At 39.5% G+C, this 14,498-nt stretch overlaps 1 protein-coding gene across 1 annotated transcript; it reads right to left on the bottom strand.

Annotated features, from left to right (window-relative positions):
- Positions 1-12,530: 12,530 nt before the first annotated feature.
- On the bottom strand, positions 12,531-13,463 carry LOC150002293 (olfactory receptor 2A25-like). Its single transcript, XM_090286843.1, has one exon. It carries the CDS (start codon positions 13,461-13,463, stop codon positions 12,531-12,533), a length of 933 nt encoding a protein of 310 aa, XP_090142969.1.
- Between the last annotated feature and the right edge of the window lie 1,035 nt (positions 13,464-14,498).

Here is a 14,498-nt window from a genome sequence, read left to right as displayed (position 1 = left end):
TCAAGATGTAATTAAATGCATAGGATAATCTTCCAAAGACTCTAACACAGAATGGTGAGAATGTCCCAACAGATTTAAAAAAGGCATAATATTTACTAAAATACTCATTAGGTTAAGAAAAATAAACCAGGTAGCCGTGAAAACACAGTGTATAAAAACAAATCAATTAAAGACATTTCAAATGAGAATATAGCCACACAATTTTTAAAAACTCAATAAAGAGAATAATTTCTACATCTAATGTTTAAAAGGGCAGTAGCATACTGGAAAGTCACATTTAAGGATCCACCTAGATTTAATACACACAGACAAAAGGATACACTTTTGAAAGTGCAGTTTAGAGACACAAATACTAGGTGGAGAGACTAAACGTAGATATTATAAAGTTTAGAGCAAAAGATAAAGAAAATGGTAAAGAAACATTCCTTGAAGAGACTTAACCAAAAACTCTACAAAACTGAAAATAGACCTAAGTCCTTAACTTGCAAAAAATTATTCTATTTAATGAGTGCAACAAAGAAAGAAAAACGTATACTCAAAACTTTTTTATAACTGAAGATAACATAAATATTTAAATAATAATGTACTCTGAGGACAGAATAGGATAAACAAAAAATAAATTGTAAATGAATGTAAATTCATCACAGTTTCTCCTTGACTAGCATCTTTTTTTTTTTAATTCTCTACATTTCACCGTGTCTACACCTTCTGGAACTTCTCTTCCAACAATGATGCAGTCAATCAACCTGTCTTATGTCTCTTAATTAATTACCCTTTCAGATTTTTTTCTATTTTGCTGTCTTTGCATTGTTCTAGACATTTCGTAACTTTATTCTAATTGTATACTTATTCCATGACTGACAGACACCATCTCATCTTCCTAATTTAAAAAAAAAGAACATTTTAAAATAACTTTATATTTGCTTTCCAAGAGTTTTAAGTGGATTCTTTTTACATCCATAGTTTTGTTTGATTCCTTCCAGTCCCTTTCCTGTCTGTTCAGTTTTATGATATTTAATGGAAGCTATACTTTCCTTTGCCTCTTAAGCAGTCTTTGTTCAACAGTTTTATATAATTTACATTTTCCAGGATTAAGAGGAAATACTAAGAGTTACCAAAGGTAAACTATGATTGTGTTTACAGGAACAGCAATTCAAATGACAGTGACTTCTCATCAATAAGAAAGGGTCTGAAGGCGATCAGCTACTGTCGTTAAAGTCCCAAGAAGGGGTAAGCCGCCGTTCTAATTTCTAAGTTGTCAAGAATACTCCTGAATGGATGAGAGCAAAGTGAGGGATTATTAAATATGCAAATAAGGACGCACTGAGGACCTCCAGACCCTCAGTGTATCTGTAAAGTATAATCCTCAGTGTGACTCAAAGTGAAGCCACAGGCAAATCAATATCTGAAAACAATGTAGAAATATAACTTGAAAAGTAGGCTGGCAAATTTTACACCTTGTGAGTTTAAAATAATTACTGTGGTATTTAAAAAGGATGCAATTAAACCTTCTGAAAATAAGAAGTAAGCAGAGGAAGGCATGTTTATTCAGTAAAAAGTTCTAAGAGTCATGATGAGAACTGAAACGGTGAGTGACTTTCAATTTGTTAGCATAACTTCTTCAACTGGGATATTACCAGTTAGTGTAACTCATCAAAAAGAGATACAGAATCTGTGGTCTTCAAAATGGAAGAAACTAAAAGCACAATTAAGCCAAAAGCAGGCAGAAGGCAACAGAGGAGAAATAAAGAAGCAGATAACCTTTTTGATAAACAAACACAAAAAAGCTGGTATTAATAAATCTATGTATATTGATTACCACATTAATGAAAGACACTAAAATAAAGAGATAATCACAGTAGAAGAAAAAAGTCAAGGTACAAAATCTTAACAAAAAGGACACCTGAAATACGTAAATCCTCCCTTTCTCTCCGTCTTCCTCTCTCTCTCTCTCTCTCTCTCTCTCTCTCTCTCTCTCTTTCACAGCCACACACCCAAAGGTTAAATATGAAATAAGACAAACAAACAAACATGTTTAGCCATAAAGAAACCGGAAGCAGCATTATTGATATCATTTCAAATTCAAAAACACGTTTATAGGTATATGGGAGCTACTCTAGAATAATAATAAAAGGAATAATCCACCAAAAAGATAAAATTGAGGATCTAGTCCCTACAAAAAGACTTAGAAAATTATAATTACAAAGTCACTTTCAATCTGAGAAAGAGTATCACCCAAACCTATAGAAACATTATATTTAATGGTGAAATATTAAGAGATTTTTCTCTGAGTTGGAAAATATGCTCCACTAACACAATTTCTATTTAATGTTGACTCAACAGCTAGCCAGCAATTAGGCAAAAAGAAGAAGTAAAGGGCATAAGAATTGAAATGGAGAATATAAAATGTCGTTATTCACAAAACACAGTTGCATACATAGAAAAAACTGCCATAGGTCAACTATTGAAATTCATAAGTGAATTTATGAAAACTCTGAATTCAAGGTCAATGTGCAAAATGAAAAAAAAGTATATATGTTTAAGGATTGGAAATTTTGTAAAGATTCTAAGTCTCTCCAAATTGGCCTATACTTTCAATGAAATTCAAGTCAGAATCTTCAAGTCAGAATCTTAGCAGGTGTTTTTATTGTGTGGAAATTAATAGTTTTATTCTAAATGTCAAATATGAAAATGTAAAAAGTCAAGGATACCCAAAATACCTTGAGAAGAAAGAATGAAGTAAAAGGACTTACCCTATTGACTATTAATAGTAATTACAAAGCCAAAATGATTAAATCACTGGGGTAGTGGGGCAAAAATAAAACAAATAAACCAATGAAACCGCTTGGTTAACTCAGAAATTCAAAAATACAGAGACTGTGCTACTGCTTTCAATAAGTTACACTCAGTCAGTTGGCTATCCATCAAAGAAGATGAAAACTCAGCCCCTACCACACATGATGCCCAAGATAAATTTCAGGCAGGGTTTCATGCTAAATATAAAAGATAAAAACAAACCTTCCAGGATACAAACTAGAGGATCAGAGAGTAGCGATATTTCTTAAATAGAAGCCAAACATGGAAAAGATGGTCTCATTACAGCATTGCACACACAGGCTGGATTCTCTCACGTTTCTTTTTGTATTTTTTAAAATTTAGGAATAATACATTTTCACTGTAGCATTTTTTAAAAACCCCTTCTTAAAAATGACTTAAAAAGTAAAGGGAGTATAAGACTGCATTTACATTTAAAATTCTTTTATAAAGCAATTATCTTCACTGATGATGATGCCAGGTACAGAAAGGAAGGGAAACAGAGTAGTTGTTTTTGTAGTAGAATCGTTTCACCATATTTCTGCCAGCTAATCCTTTCCCCTAAGCTTGGGTGAGTGACGATGGTAGCCATGTAACCCCATTCTAGGATCGGACACAGGGTGCCCCTGGGATCAGGACAACCGTCCGTGGACAGTAAGCCTGAAACACCGGGTCACGAAGAGCTGGGCTGGCATCACCACCAGCCTCACCGGCACAAGGTCATACAACGGGAATTCACAATTCCCTATAGGATGCTTGTGGCCGTGTGTTAACCCCTCGGCCCTGAGCAGCAAAGAAAAGGACCCCATGTGCTCTTTTCTAAGCTAAAGGATACTTCTAGGAGGCGGCAGAGCAGATGGCTCTCAGCCCAGGAAGAAATGAAGGGGAAATTGTGTAACACCTCTGGCTTCACGTTCCATTGTGAAAGGAGACAACAGTATCAGATGGCTTTTAGGTCCCTTTCAGATTGATACCATGAGACAGAGACCGGTAGTGAAACCGGTCGCTCCCCATAAATGTGACCAGGGAGGGGTTCTGACTAAGAGGAGTAAGACACCTATGTTTTGAAAGCACGGGTGTCAAAACACCCCCAGCAGCAGAGTGCAAGGAAAGGGTCTTCAGAAAGGTGTCTTTTTCTTCCTCCTAAACCTGAGGATTGCGGCCAGGCTTTTATCCTGCTCTTCTGTAAGACACGAACCAGTTCATATATGCTGGTCTGTACACAGGAGGGTACTATTGGTGGTATTTTCCTCGGACTGGGTTTGAATGTCCGGGGGGCAGGGGGGTTGGAGCTGAAGCATCTGCTGCCTGAAGTGGATTCAGTGGGTGACGAATCCCACCCACCTTTTCTGTCCTAGTGGCGAGGACAGGATGCCAGGGTGCCAGGAGGCTTCTACATGAGAGGGCTTTCCACTCTGACCCCCTGAAGCCAACCAGTTCCCTAGACACATACCTGTGGAGTCCAGGGAACTAATCACAGCGCATCTCCCCACCATTCTGTCTTCCCTACTGAACAGAACGAAGCTGCCCTTCTGCTCTTGACTCCAGCCTTGTTCTCTGAGTGTGTGTGTGTGTGTGTGTGTGTGTGTGTGTGGTGCTAATGTAGAGAACTGAGAACTCAGGAAAAGTGGCTGGCCTGATCCTATCCAGGAGGACCTTGGCATGAAAATGTAATGGATAGATAAATCAGATATTACAGTACAAGCTCCACAGTCTGCACTTGGACTTCTGAGTAACTGGTCTGAGGCCACGCCTGCCTCTGTAGCCCCTTTGAGAATGGCTTAAGTTTCATGGTGTGATGTGTGTGGGACCCAGGGAGCTTGTTAAGGTGAGCACCTCAAGGGACCGTGGCCTCCCTAGGGAGTGAGCAATCTTTGCTGAAAAGTGTTATTGCGAAATAAATTCTCAAAAACTTCCAATGCAAATTTATTGTTACTTGGGAACTCAGTAGAGATTGAGCCTATTTTCTTATACTTGGAGCCCTTTAGGGGACTTCAGGGATGCTGGTTTGCTGTCTTGAGATTGGAAGTCAGCGGGCACGGCTGTTTCCCATTGACATGCAGTAATAAGCATTGATCTGGGACCTACATTTTGGAAAGAGGCCTGGCATGAGATATTAATTTGTGTGCTATCAGCATATAAAATGTATTAAATCTCTGGGACTGAAGAGGTCCCATAGAAAGTGCTTGTTCAAGGGAAATCACCAAACTTTGCTCATCTTTAGACAAATGTAACACAACAGACAACAGTGGGAATCCAGACATAACCCAGGTAATGAGAAACTTACAAATCAAGACTTCAAATACCTATAATTTATGTCAAAAGGGGAACAAAGATATAAAGAATGAAAAATAAAATATCTCAGTGATGTATTAGAGTCTATAAAAATAATTATTTATTCTTAAACAGCAATATATAATATCTTAAATTAAGAAAACATCAAATAGAACAGATGACCACCCCCAAAAGAGAACAGGACCAATGAACTCATGTGAAGATTAATAGAAAAGTATCAAATAAAGGCATAAAGTGCAAAAATGGAATTGAGTCAGAAAGATACCTTGGAAAGTGTTTTAAAATATTCTAACGTATATTCAAGAAGAAATAAAAATAAAATGAAGACAAAGAAAATTTTGAAGACATTATTTCTGAGAATTTCCCAATTATGATGAAGGCTCTGCTCCCATAAGCACAGAAATCTCAGCAAATACCAAGTAGAATAAATTTATATGAAATGATATGATCTTATTATAGTGACATTTCTGAAAACCAAGGATAAAGCAAATATTCTTAAAACTCAGAGGAAAAAACACCTATTTATTACCCATTACCAACAGGACTCATTCCTTTAGCTGGAAAAAGATAGATCCTTTAGTATCTTTTGCATGCAAGCCTTCTGGCAATGAAGATTTCAACTTGCTTGCTTTGATTTGTTTGCTTGCTAGTTTTATTTTTGACTTGTTTCTGTCTGAAAACATGTTCATTTCATCTTAATTTTGGAAGTATATTCTCCTGTATATGAATTTTTTGATTGGCAGTTTTTTTTTCACACTTCACAGATATTACTCATTGTCCTCTGACCTCCATAGTTCCATCACAGAAGTCAGTAGTAATTATTACTACTGCATTCCTGATGGTAATGGAGGGAGGGCCCAGATTCATGAAGGCCCCCTATTCTGATTCCTTGCCTTGCACAAGGGAAGGCTTGTCTCACACCCAGTCTCATCACTTCAGCCTAGGACTTTAGGGGCTGAAGGTGACATTAAGCCAGGTGCTGGCTTTTGATCTCACCATTCAGCTGGTGACTCTGCCTCACTTTTGTCCTTGGAGAGTTTTACTTACTCTCTTTCAAGTCCAGTTATACATTTAAAAGGTATAGTTTTTAAAATTGTTTATCCAGTATTTTGAGGGGCTTTGTCCTAGCATGGTTTTCAGGACAGCTACTCTGCTGTACCATGTATTGCTTCTATTCTAAAAATCCTAGAACTAACCTTTCTAGGGAGGGAGTTAAAAAACTGCTATTTCCCTTCGCATATAAGTACTTGATGGAAATAGAGCTGCACTGTAATGATACAAGCTCCCTTCTTAGTACCTGCCTACAAACACTTGTTATTCAGCTGACATGTGTTCCTTACCCTTGTCCATATCTCCCGTTCCAGTTTCTGACTTGTGTTATTTCATGGGATCCTTATCACCTCCCTTTTCCAAATGTCTTGTCTTCATCTTCAATGTATAACTCAATACCTATTTTCTTGTATTCTCCAATTATTCCAGTCCATAATCTTTTCTTATCTCTACATGCTCAGATTTATAAACCTCAATTTGTTTCATAGATTTCCTACTTTCAAAACTATAATTTTCAAAATTTTTCTATTTATTATATAGACAATATATTACATATGTCTATTTATTATATAGACAGTTCACCATGGTCGGATCTGAAAATTCATATAAACAAATAGGAGAAAAATCTTTTCTTTATTATCAATTTGAGCTTTCTCTCAACAATTAGATATTATATATGTGGCATTAGTAATCTTCATTTTATCAGTTAATATGAATTATAAATATATTGCAAGACAATAAATACACAACAAAATCTGACTTTTAAGAAGATATTTCTTAATATGTATGTTCCATATAAATATATATTTTATCTGTCTCCTAAAATTGGAAATCTTGGATGTTTTCAATTTTTAGCTACTACAAACAAACACTACAGTGAGGAATCTTTGCTCACATAATTATTTCGTTAGATAAATTCTTGAAATGGAAATTACTGGATTGAAACTAACTTGTGGTGTTCATCTCTGTTAGTATGTAGCAAAATGGTCTGGGCAAGATGAGCACTGTGTGGTATTACCTGTTTTTCTCAAAGCTTTACCATAAAATAGAAACAAGACTCATTGATGGAGGACAGACTGACAGCTGTCAGAGAGGAGGGGGTTAGGGGGTTGGGTGAAAAAGGTGGATTAAGCAAAAATAAATAAATAAGTAAAAGTCAAAGATACAGTCCACGGTGTGGATATCACCAGAGGGAAAGGGGGTGGGGGCGGTAGGAGAGGGTAACGGGGGGATAAATGGTGGTGGAGGGAGACCTGACTTGGGGTGGTGAGCACACAGTACAGTATGCAGATCATGTATTAAAGAATTGTACACCTGAAACTTATATAATTTATTAACCAATGTCACCCCAATAAATTCAATTACAAAATTTTTTAAAGGTAATAAAGCTGAAAAAGTTATCAATATTAATTACAGATAATTGTATCTTCTTTTTTACTTTAATCTTTACTATTATATTTGTCCTGGTAATTTGGGAAACTATTTTTAAAGTGTTCTGAAAATCCTTAAAAAGGAACTTAAATGTTGTGTTCTAATCAAGTTTGGTCTTTTTTTTTCTCTCTTGAAACTCTTTAAACATTTTGGGAAAGAAACTTAGTTGTTCAAAAACTTCACTTAGAGGAGATAACCAGTTAAGAACTGGAGGCTTAAGAAAGAATATGGAAATGCTAATTGGGCAAGCAGTTTTCTTTCTAAGAAAGTTCCCTTTTCCTATTTGCCACCGTGAATGCATTATCATGAGGTCTTACAGAGTCTATTTGCTGCTGGGGATGGTGCTGGCTTCCTCTGTTTTTAAGGCATCCCTGTTCGTATCAACATGGAACAATATTCACAGAGCATCACTAAGTGAAGAACTTAAGTTGCATAACTGTATGGACACTGCCATAGCCAACATCTCAGGTGGCCCCCCAGGGGTCCCCATATTCACAGTTTTGTGCGATCCCCTTTTCATGACTTTCTCTGTTTTTGCAACTGTTTTGGAAAATAAACATGACTTCCTCTAAAAGGTTCTGAAATTGATACATCAATCCACATAGTTTATACTGAGCCTTTCACTTCATATGTAAATACTCAAGTATGTTCTACTAAAGAAAACTGACCCGCTTGAGGCAAACTTCCTCAATCATTCTATATTCTGCTTTTGACAACCAAAAATAAATTTTGACTTCATACCTATAGAGAAGCCATAAAATGCAGGCTTTGTCTAAAGGAAAGATTTCTAAATTTGTCACGTGTCATGAGTAAATCAAGATCTGTGTCTCTGGGACTTCACCCTTAGAGCAGACGCCTCTCACCTCCTCAGGTCTCTTGGCCTCCGAGATTTCTCTGGGACCCTCACTCAGTTGTCCCACCTCGGCCACCTCACTTCATGTCACTTCTCATGCCTGTTCCTTTCTGACCCAAGGCTTTCCTTTTGTCCCTGGGGAAAGTCACTCTGGATTACTTGGTGGCCACAGTGTACATACAATTTGTCCTGTGGAATAATTAACACACCATGGAGTAAAATGATCCTTTTACTGGTGAAAGGTAAGATTAAGCAGTTAAGCTCTCCACCTTTTTTTTTTTTTTTAGAGAGAGAGAGGGGAAGGGAGGGAGAAAGGGAGAGAAACATCGATGTGAGAGAGAAACATCGATTAGTTGCCTCCTGTATGTGTCCCAACCAGGGACGGAGCCTACAACCCAGGCATGTGCTCTGACCAGGAATCGAACCGCCGACCTTTCACTTTGTGGGATGATGCCCAGCCAACTGAGCCACACCAGTCAGGGCTTAAGTTTTTCACTTTAACTCTTTCTGAATGTAACTGTCTGCCTGAAGTCGCATGCTGCTTAAGGCCTCCCGTAAGAGAATCCCATGAGATAGGACAGTTAGTTGTTTCTAACGCCACACAGGGAGCAGCATCAGTAAGTCACCCTCAAGCTTGCCTTCCCTACTCCTTTGTCTGACTCTTTCCTCAGTTATTATTAAATGTTGGTACCTAAGCTTTTACATACATCAGGTTTTATTTGGGGGAGAACCCAGGCGAAGGAAACCACGGATGTGGCCAAAACCAAGTGGCAGAGAGAACTCAGCCTAAGATGTAAGGGTGTTTTCTGCCAACTTAATATGGTAAAAATTCTGTTTCTCTGGCCCCAATAAAGCAGAAGGGAAAAGGAAGACAGGTAAGAAAAGTAAGTGGTCAGACGCATGTGTACCCTGGCTTTCCCACGGGGGTCTGAAATGACAGATAGGAGCTTGTTAGGGCTGATGGGAGTGAACCTGAGAAGCATACAAGTATTTCTCTACACCTCCCATTAGTGTCTCTGGGTGGAGACCAAGTGCAGGTCAAGTGCATAAAACATCACAGCAAGGAGAGGCAAGTGCTGAAGAACGAACTTGTCTAGACAGCCAAGCCCGAGGCAGCTCTCCTGGCTCCTTGCTGCCTCCATAGTTTCCGGAAGGAATTCAGTCTGCGTGTCCCCAGATGGTGATGGTGGGTTCAAATATTGGAGAAGCAGCGCTGTGGCTTCCACGGGGAATGGCCACGGTGCCAGTGAAACAGCTTGCACCCGAGGGTGTCAGGCTGGTCCAGAGAGGCCCGAGGTCAGAAGGAAAGGCACGGCCACAGTTCAGAGGTCTGTGGCGTCCGTGAAGGGGCGGGATGGGGATAAGGATGGATAACCGAGGCTGACTCAATGCAGCAAGAGAACACACTTCCCACAACCCCACGCCCCAGGATCAGAGACAAGGCAGGCCCTGGAATGCTTCCGGGGAGGCCAGATCTCAGCAGGTAGCAGCCAGCCCTCACCGAGGGTACAGCAGGTCCCACAGAGAGACAGACACACGGCCCCGGGTGAAATGACCTGAGAAAAAGGCTCTTTAAACTGGGCAAGCGAGACCGAAAGAGCTTCCGTGGAAACACTTACAAATTCATGTCATACAGCTTCATTTTCCCCACTCCCCAGACCTCTAGTGCTGCTAAGTAAGAATATTAAGGTAGTGACAATAGGCAGAAGCACTCAACGGCATCAAAATCGATGAGTTCAAAATTTTGAGCAGTGGAAAAAACCTCTCGATAGGTGTATTACATCAAATGGAGAGGGCTTCAAAGGTGAGTGAAGTTTAAACACGGAAGAAGAAACACATAAGTTTTTTATAAATAAATTCTGGGTTGTTTTGGGTCCCCCCTCCTATCTCTTATATATACTATATACCGTACTCTTACAATAAATTAAGCAAAAAAAAAAAAAAAGCTTTATTAAGAAAATCATGAGGAAAAGAAAATACATTTACTGTATTTATTGAAAAGAAATCTGTATAAAAGTGAACCCAGCAGCACAACCCTGTGCTGGTCGAGGGTCAGCCGTATTTAGTCCATGATTGTCTTACCAATATCCAGCTCAGTGTGAGGAACATGGTAAATGATGAGTAAGTGGTAAGAATAAATGATATCGGCAGCCTATCAGATGTTCAAGCTAACGCAGATCCAAGTCTAGGGCACGCATGACCCAGAATTTCCCCGAGTACAGGTCCCACAGAAATGATTGCATATGTTCCCCAAAGTATGTGTGTAATAACATTCATGGACTAATTATTTAGTACAGCTAAAATTGTAGACAACCAGAAATACAGAACCAGAATTGCGATAGATTTATACAATGTAATGGTATGGAACAATTAAATTAATGAAATAAAGCTACTTGTAACAACCTGAATGAATCTTACAAACAGCAATGAGTGAAAAAAGGAAACAAAGAATGCCATTTTGTGTATATACATATACATAGATATAAATTTTTACAATTTTGAAATGTATTTATCCATGTACTTTTAAGTATTATTTCTTTAGGGAACAGACTGCAAAGGAAAGACTCTGTGAGTCATTTACTTCATAGATTACTTGAAATCTTGGCATGTATCACATAAAGGGCTACATTTTGTAATATTCCTCCTTTTGTCTAGGATAGTAGCAAATCTCGTTTTACATTGTTTCATTTTTAAGTGCTAGTCCTTGTTCTTTAAAAATGATAAATGTATGTAGTATAATATTAATAATTACAATTTATTGAGCTCTTATTATAATATGTGGATTCTGTTAAGCATTTTGCACACAATGTTTCCTCTCTACAAACCTGTGAGTTTACTCAGTGAATTTATTTTACATGTAACAAATTTAAATTCCAAAGAATTTAAGTATATTGTATAATCCCACACATCTAGCAACTAGCAGAACTTCATGAAAATTCTAGCTTTAACTGAATTCAAAATCAGATTTTAAACTTTTTTTTTGTCATAGAGTAATGTCTAGATAGCAGACTTCCTTACAAACGGATGCTTTGTAAGAAAGAAATCTACATATTTTCCTCTTTAAAAACACTTCACACCCACACACAAACAAAACATTATTTTAAAAGTTAAATATTTCCCTTTGATATGGTTTAAGTATTCAGGTTTAGTTTAGTATATAATTTGAGGAAAGTTTTGAAAAAAATCTCTGTATTTTTTCCTTCTACTTCTTAATTGTTCTATCACTTCATAATTATGTTGGAGTTTCATGTTTGATTAAAATGGTTAACTTATATCTCTTAAAGAGCAAATTATTACCAATAACTTATAGCTCTAGTGTCATTGGTCACATAGTCATCACAGCAATGATACAGTCTGTTCTCATTTGCCAGAATGTTCTAAGTTTTGGTCATTTTCCACAGGAGACCACTGACTGAACCAATGAGAGAAAATGGATATCCTTCTGAGGAGTCTCAGCGACGTCCACTCTCCTTCTTTCTCCCGTCTCTGCCACCCATGGGTCTCCACCTACTCTCCAGGAACAGAGAAAAACAGCGACAGAGAAAGCCCCATTATGTCTGTATGTTTTTAGCATGACATCCTTCAGGGTCTCCTGCTTGTTGTTGGGTCCGTCAGAGCCACATCCTTAATTCTCTTTACCTTGAAGTCATGGCTTGTGCTCTTCCTAATGTATGTTGACGATACCTTAGACAACATCACTACCCTAGAAATATGTAGGAATCAAATCTTTTAAATGTAGACCTACTTTTTTGAAGATGACAGTTGCTAAATTTAAAACATTTAGATAATTACCATGGAATCAGTCTCAGCTCCTATAGTTTAAGTATTCTGCCAATACCTTGTTTTAGTCAATAAAGTTTTGTCTACAAGTCCCGATTCTGGAAAATACAAACTTGTTTCCTCTTATTCAGAATATTTTACAGGACCGTATTACACATGCATGCACCGTGCAATCACCTGGAAGAGGTGAGAAGTTCAGGAAGATGCAGAGGATGCCCCGGCGCAAGTCTGCATCCTGTGTGTGCACTGGAGGAGGTGACTTCTCCGGGCCCTTTAAGCTCAGTTCTTTTGTGATTCTATAAGGCTTTCATGAAGTTCGCTCCTTTCCGAGCCTCCTTTTCAAAGCAGCGTTGACCTCTCTGTTTCTCAGACTGTAGATCAGCGGATTAAGCATGGGATTGAAAAGGCTGTGAAACAGGAGGAGATATTTCTTCTGCTCCTTGGGGTCCCCGTGTTGGGGCCCAACATACATGATAATGGCAGTGCCATAGAAGAGCCCGAGCACGCAGAGGTGCGAGGAGCAGGTGGAGAAAGCTTTCCGGCGCCCGTCCCCTGACTGGGTCTTCAGGACGGCGCATAGAATGTGGCCGTAGGACACCATGATTGAGAACAGGGGTCCCACCAGCACAGACACCGCCCCAGCCAATACCACAGTCTCGTTCAGGTGGGTATCTGCACAGGCAAGTGTGAGAACAGCTAGAATTTCACAGAAAAAGTGATTCACTTTCTGGGGTCCACAGAAGGGCAACGGCAAGAGTAACACTGTATGTACTAGCGCCAGGAGGATTCCGAAAGCCCACGAGGTCACTGCCAGGGCGATGCAGACTCTCAAGCTCATGATGGTAGGATACCGAAGGGGGTGGCAGATGGCCACGTACCGATCATAGGACATCGCCACCAGGAGAAGACATTCGGTGTGAGCGAAAGTCAAGAAGAGAGAGGCCTGGGCCATGCAGCCAGCGAAGGAGATGGGCTGGTTCGGCCTCAGAAGGTTGGCCAGCATTTGGGGCACTGTGTTGCAAGCATAGGCTAGGTCGACGGTGGCCAGGTGGGAGAGGAAGAAGTACATGGGGGTGTGCAGTCGGGGGTCCAGCCAGATGAGCCCCAGGATGAGCCCGTTGCCCAGCAGGGTGAAGGCATAGAACAGGGAGAAGAGCCCAAACAGGAGCGACTGCAGCCTTGGGCCGAGCGGGAATCCCAGGAGGAGGAACTCTGTGACAGAAGTCTGGTTTCCCCCCATTCTCCTGGGAGAGAGACAAGGGAGCTCACCAAGTCGCAATGCCTGAGGGACGTGTTTCACGTGGAAGATGTGGCTGTCGTTATTTCTTTCCACAGAAGATACTTCCAGTGACATTTCTGTCCTGTTAGTCACTTACTAAGTGAATATTATGCACTGCACAGGACACAGAAGGAATTTTTTTCACCACGGTACATTAAATGCTAGGGTCCTTTGACAGTGTTCAGCAAATCTCACCTTTATTTCTAAACTTCCACGATTCAAAATACGTTAACACTCCAACTGGCTCCCTAGCAGTGGACACTGTCCTCAGCCAGTGTGATGGCCTTGGACGCCTGCCCGCGAGGGCTCCCGCACCGCAGCGCACACGCAGCCACGCGTGGGGGTGGGGGCTGTGGTCCCGTGCCTGGATCTCTGCGTGAGGGTGGGAAGAAGGGCGACCTTCTATCAGGTGATCTCACAAATCCGTGCCTTCCTTACGTGAATTATTTGTTAGCCTGGTAATTTTCACTGACAGCATGATCTTGAACTAAGCTGAGAGAATGGCAGGCAGACTGCCACAACGTTAGCTGGGTTTATTTTATTTTATTTTATTTTTATTAGCTGGGTTTAAAAGGGAGCACTTTGTCCTCTGACTTTTGTACCCACAGACGGTCTACTCTGATCATGCTGTTTTGTGATCGGGTGTTGCTCATCACTCTCTTATCCTTATACGAATGTTTAAATTCTATGCCTGTGTGTGTGTGGATAGTGTATATTTATATATGTGTGTGTATGTATATATATATTTGTACATTTATATATATAGTTTTATATGTATATATATATATACACACGCACACACACACACACGCACACACATGCACTTGAATCCTTATTATGTGCAAGTCTGCATAGTACTTGGTATTTTCTATATTGTTTTCTACTCTATTTCACTAGTAAAAATGCTGGTTGCATGATTTCCTGATGGGCCACAGCCTGGGATTTAAAAAATACTGATCAATATCCAAGGCCAGAGCTAAAGCTCTAACTACATAC

Source organism: Furipterus horrens, unplaced genomic scaffold, assembly GCF_987537825.1.
Source record: "Furipterus horrens unplaced genomic scaffold, mFurHor1.1.pri manual_scaffold_9, whole genome shotgun sequence".
Taxonomy (NCBI): domain Eukaryota; kingdom Metazoa; phylum Chordata; class Mammalia; order Chiroptera; family Furipteridae; genus Furipterus; species Furipterus horrens.
The sequence above is the reverse complement of the archived record's forward strand: the minus strand, read 5'-3'. Positions and strand labels throughout refer to the sequence as shown.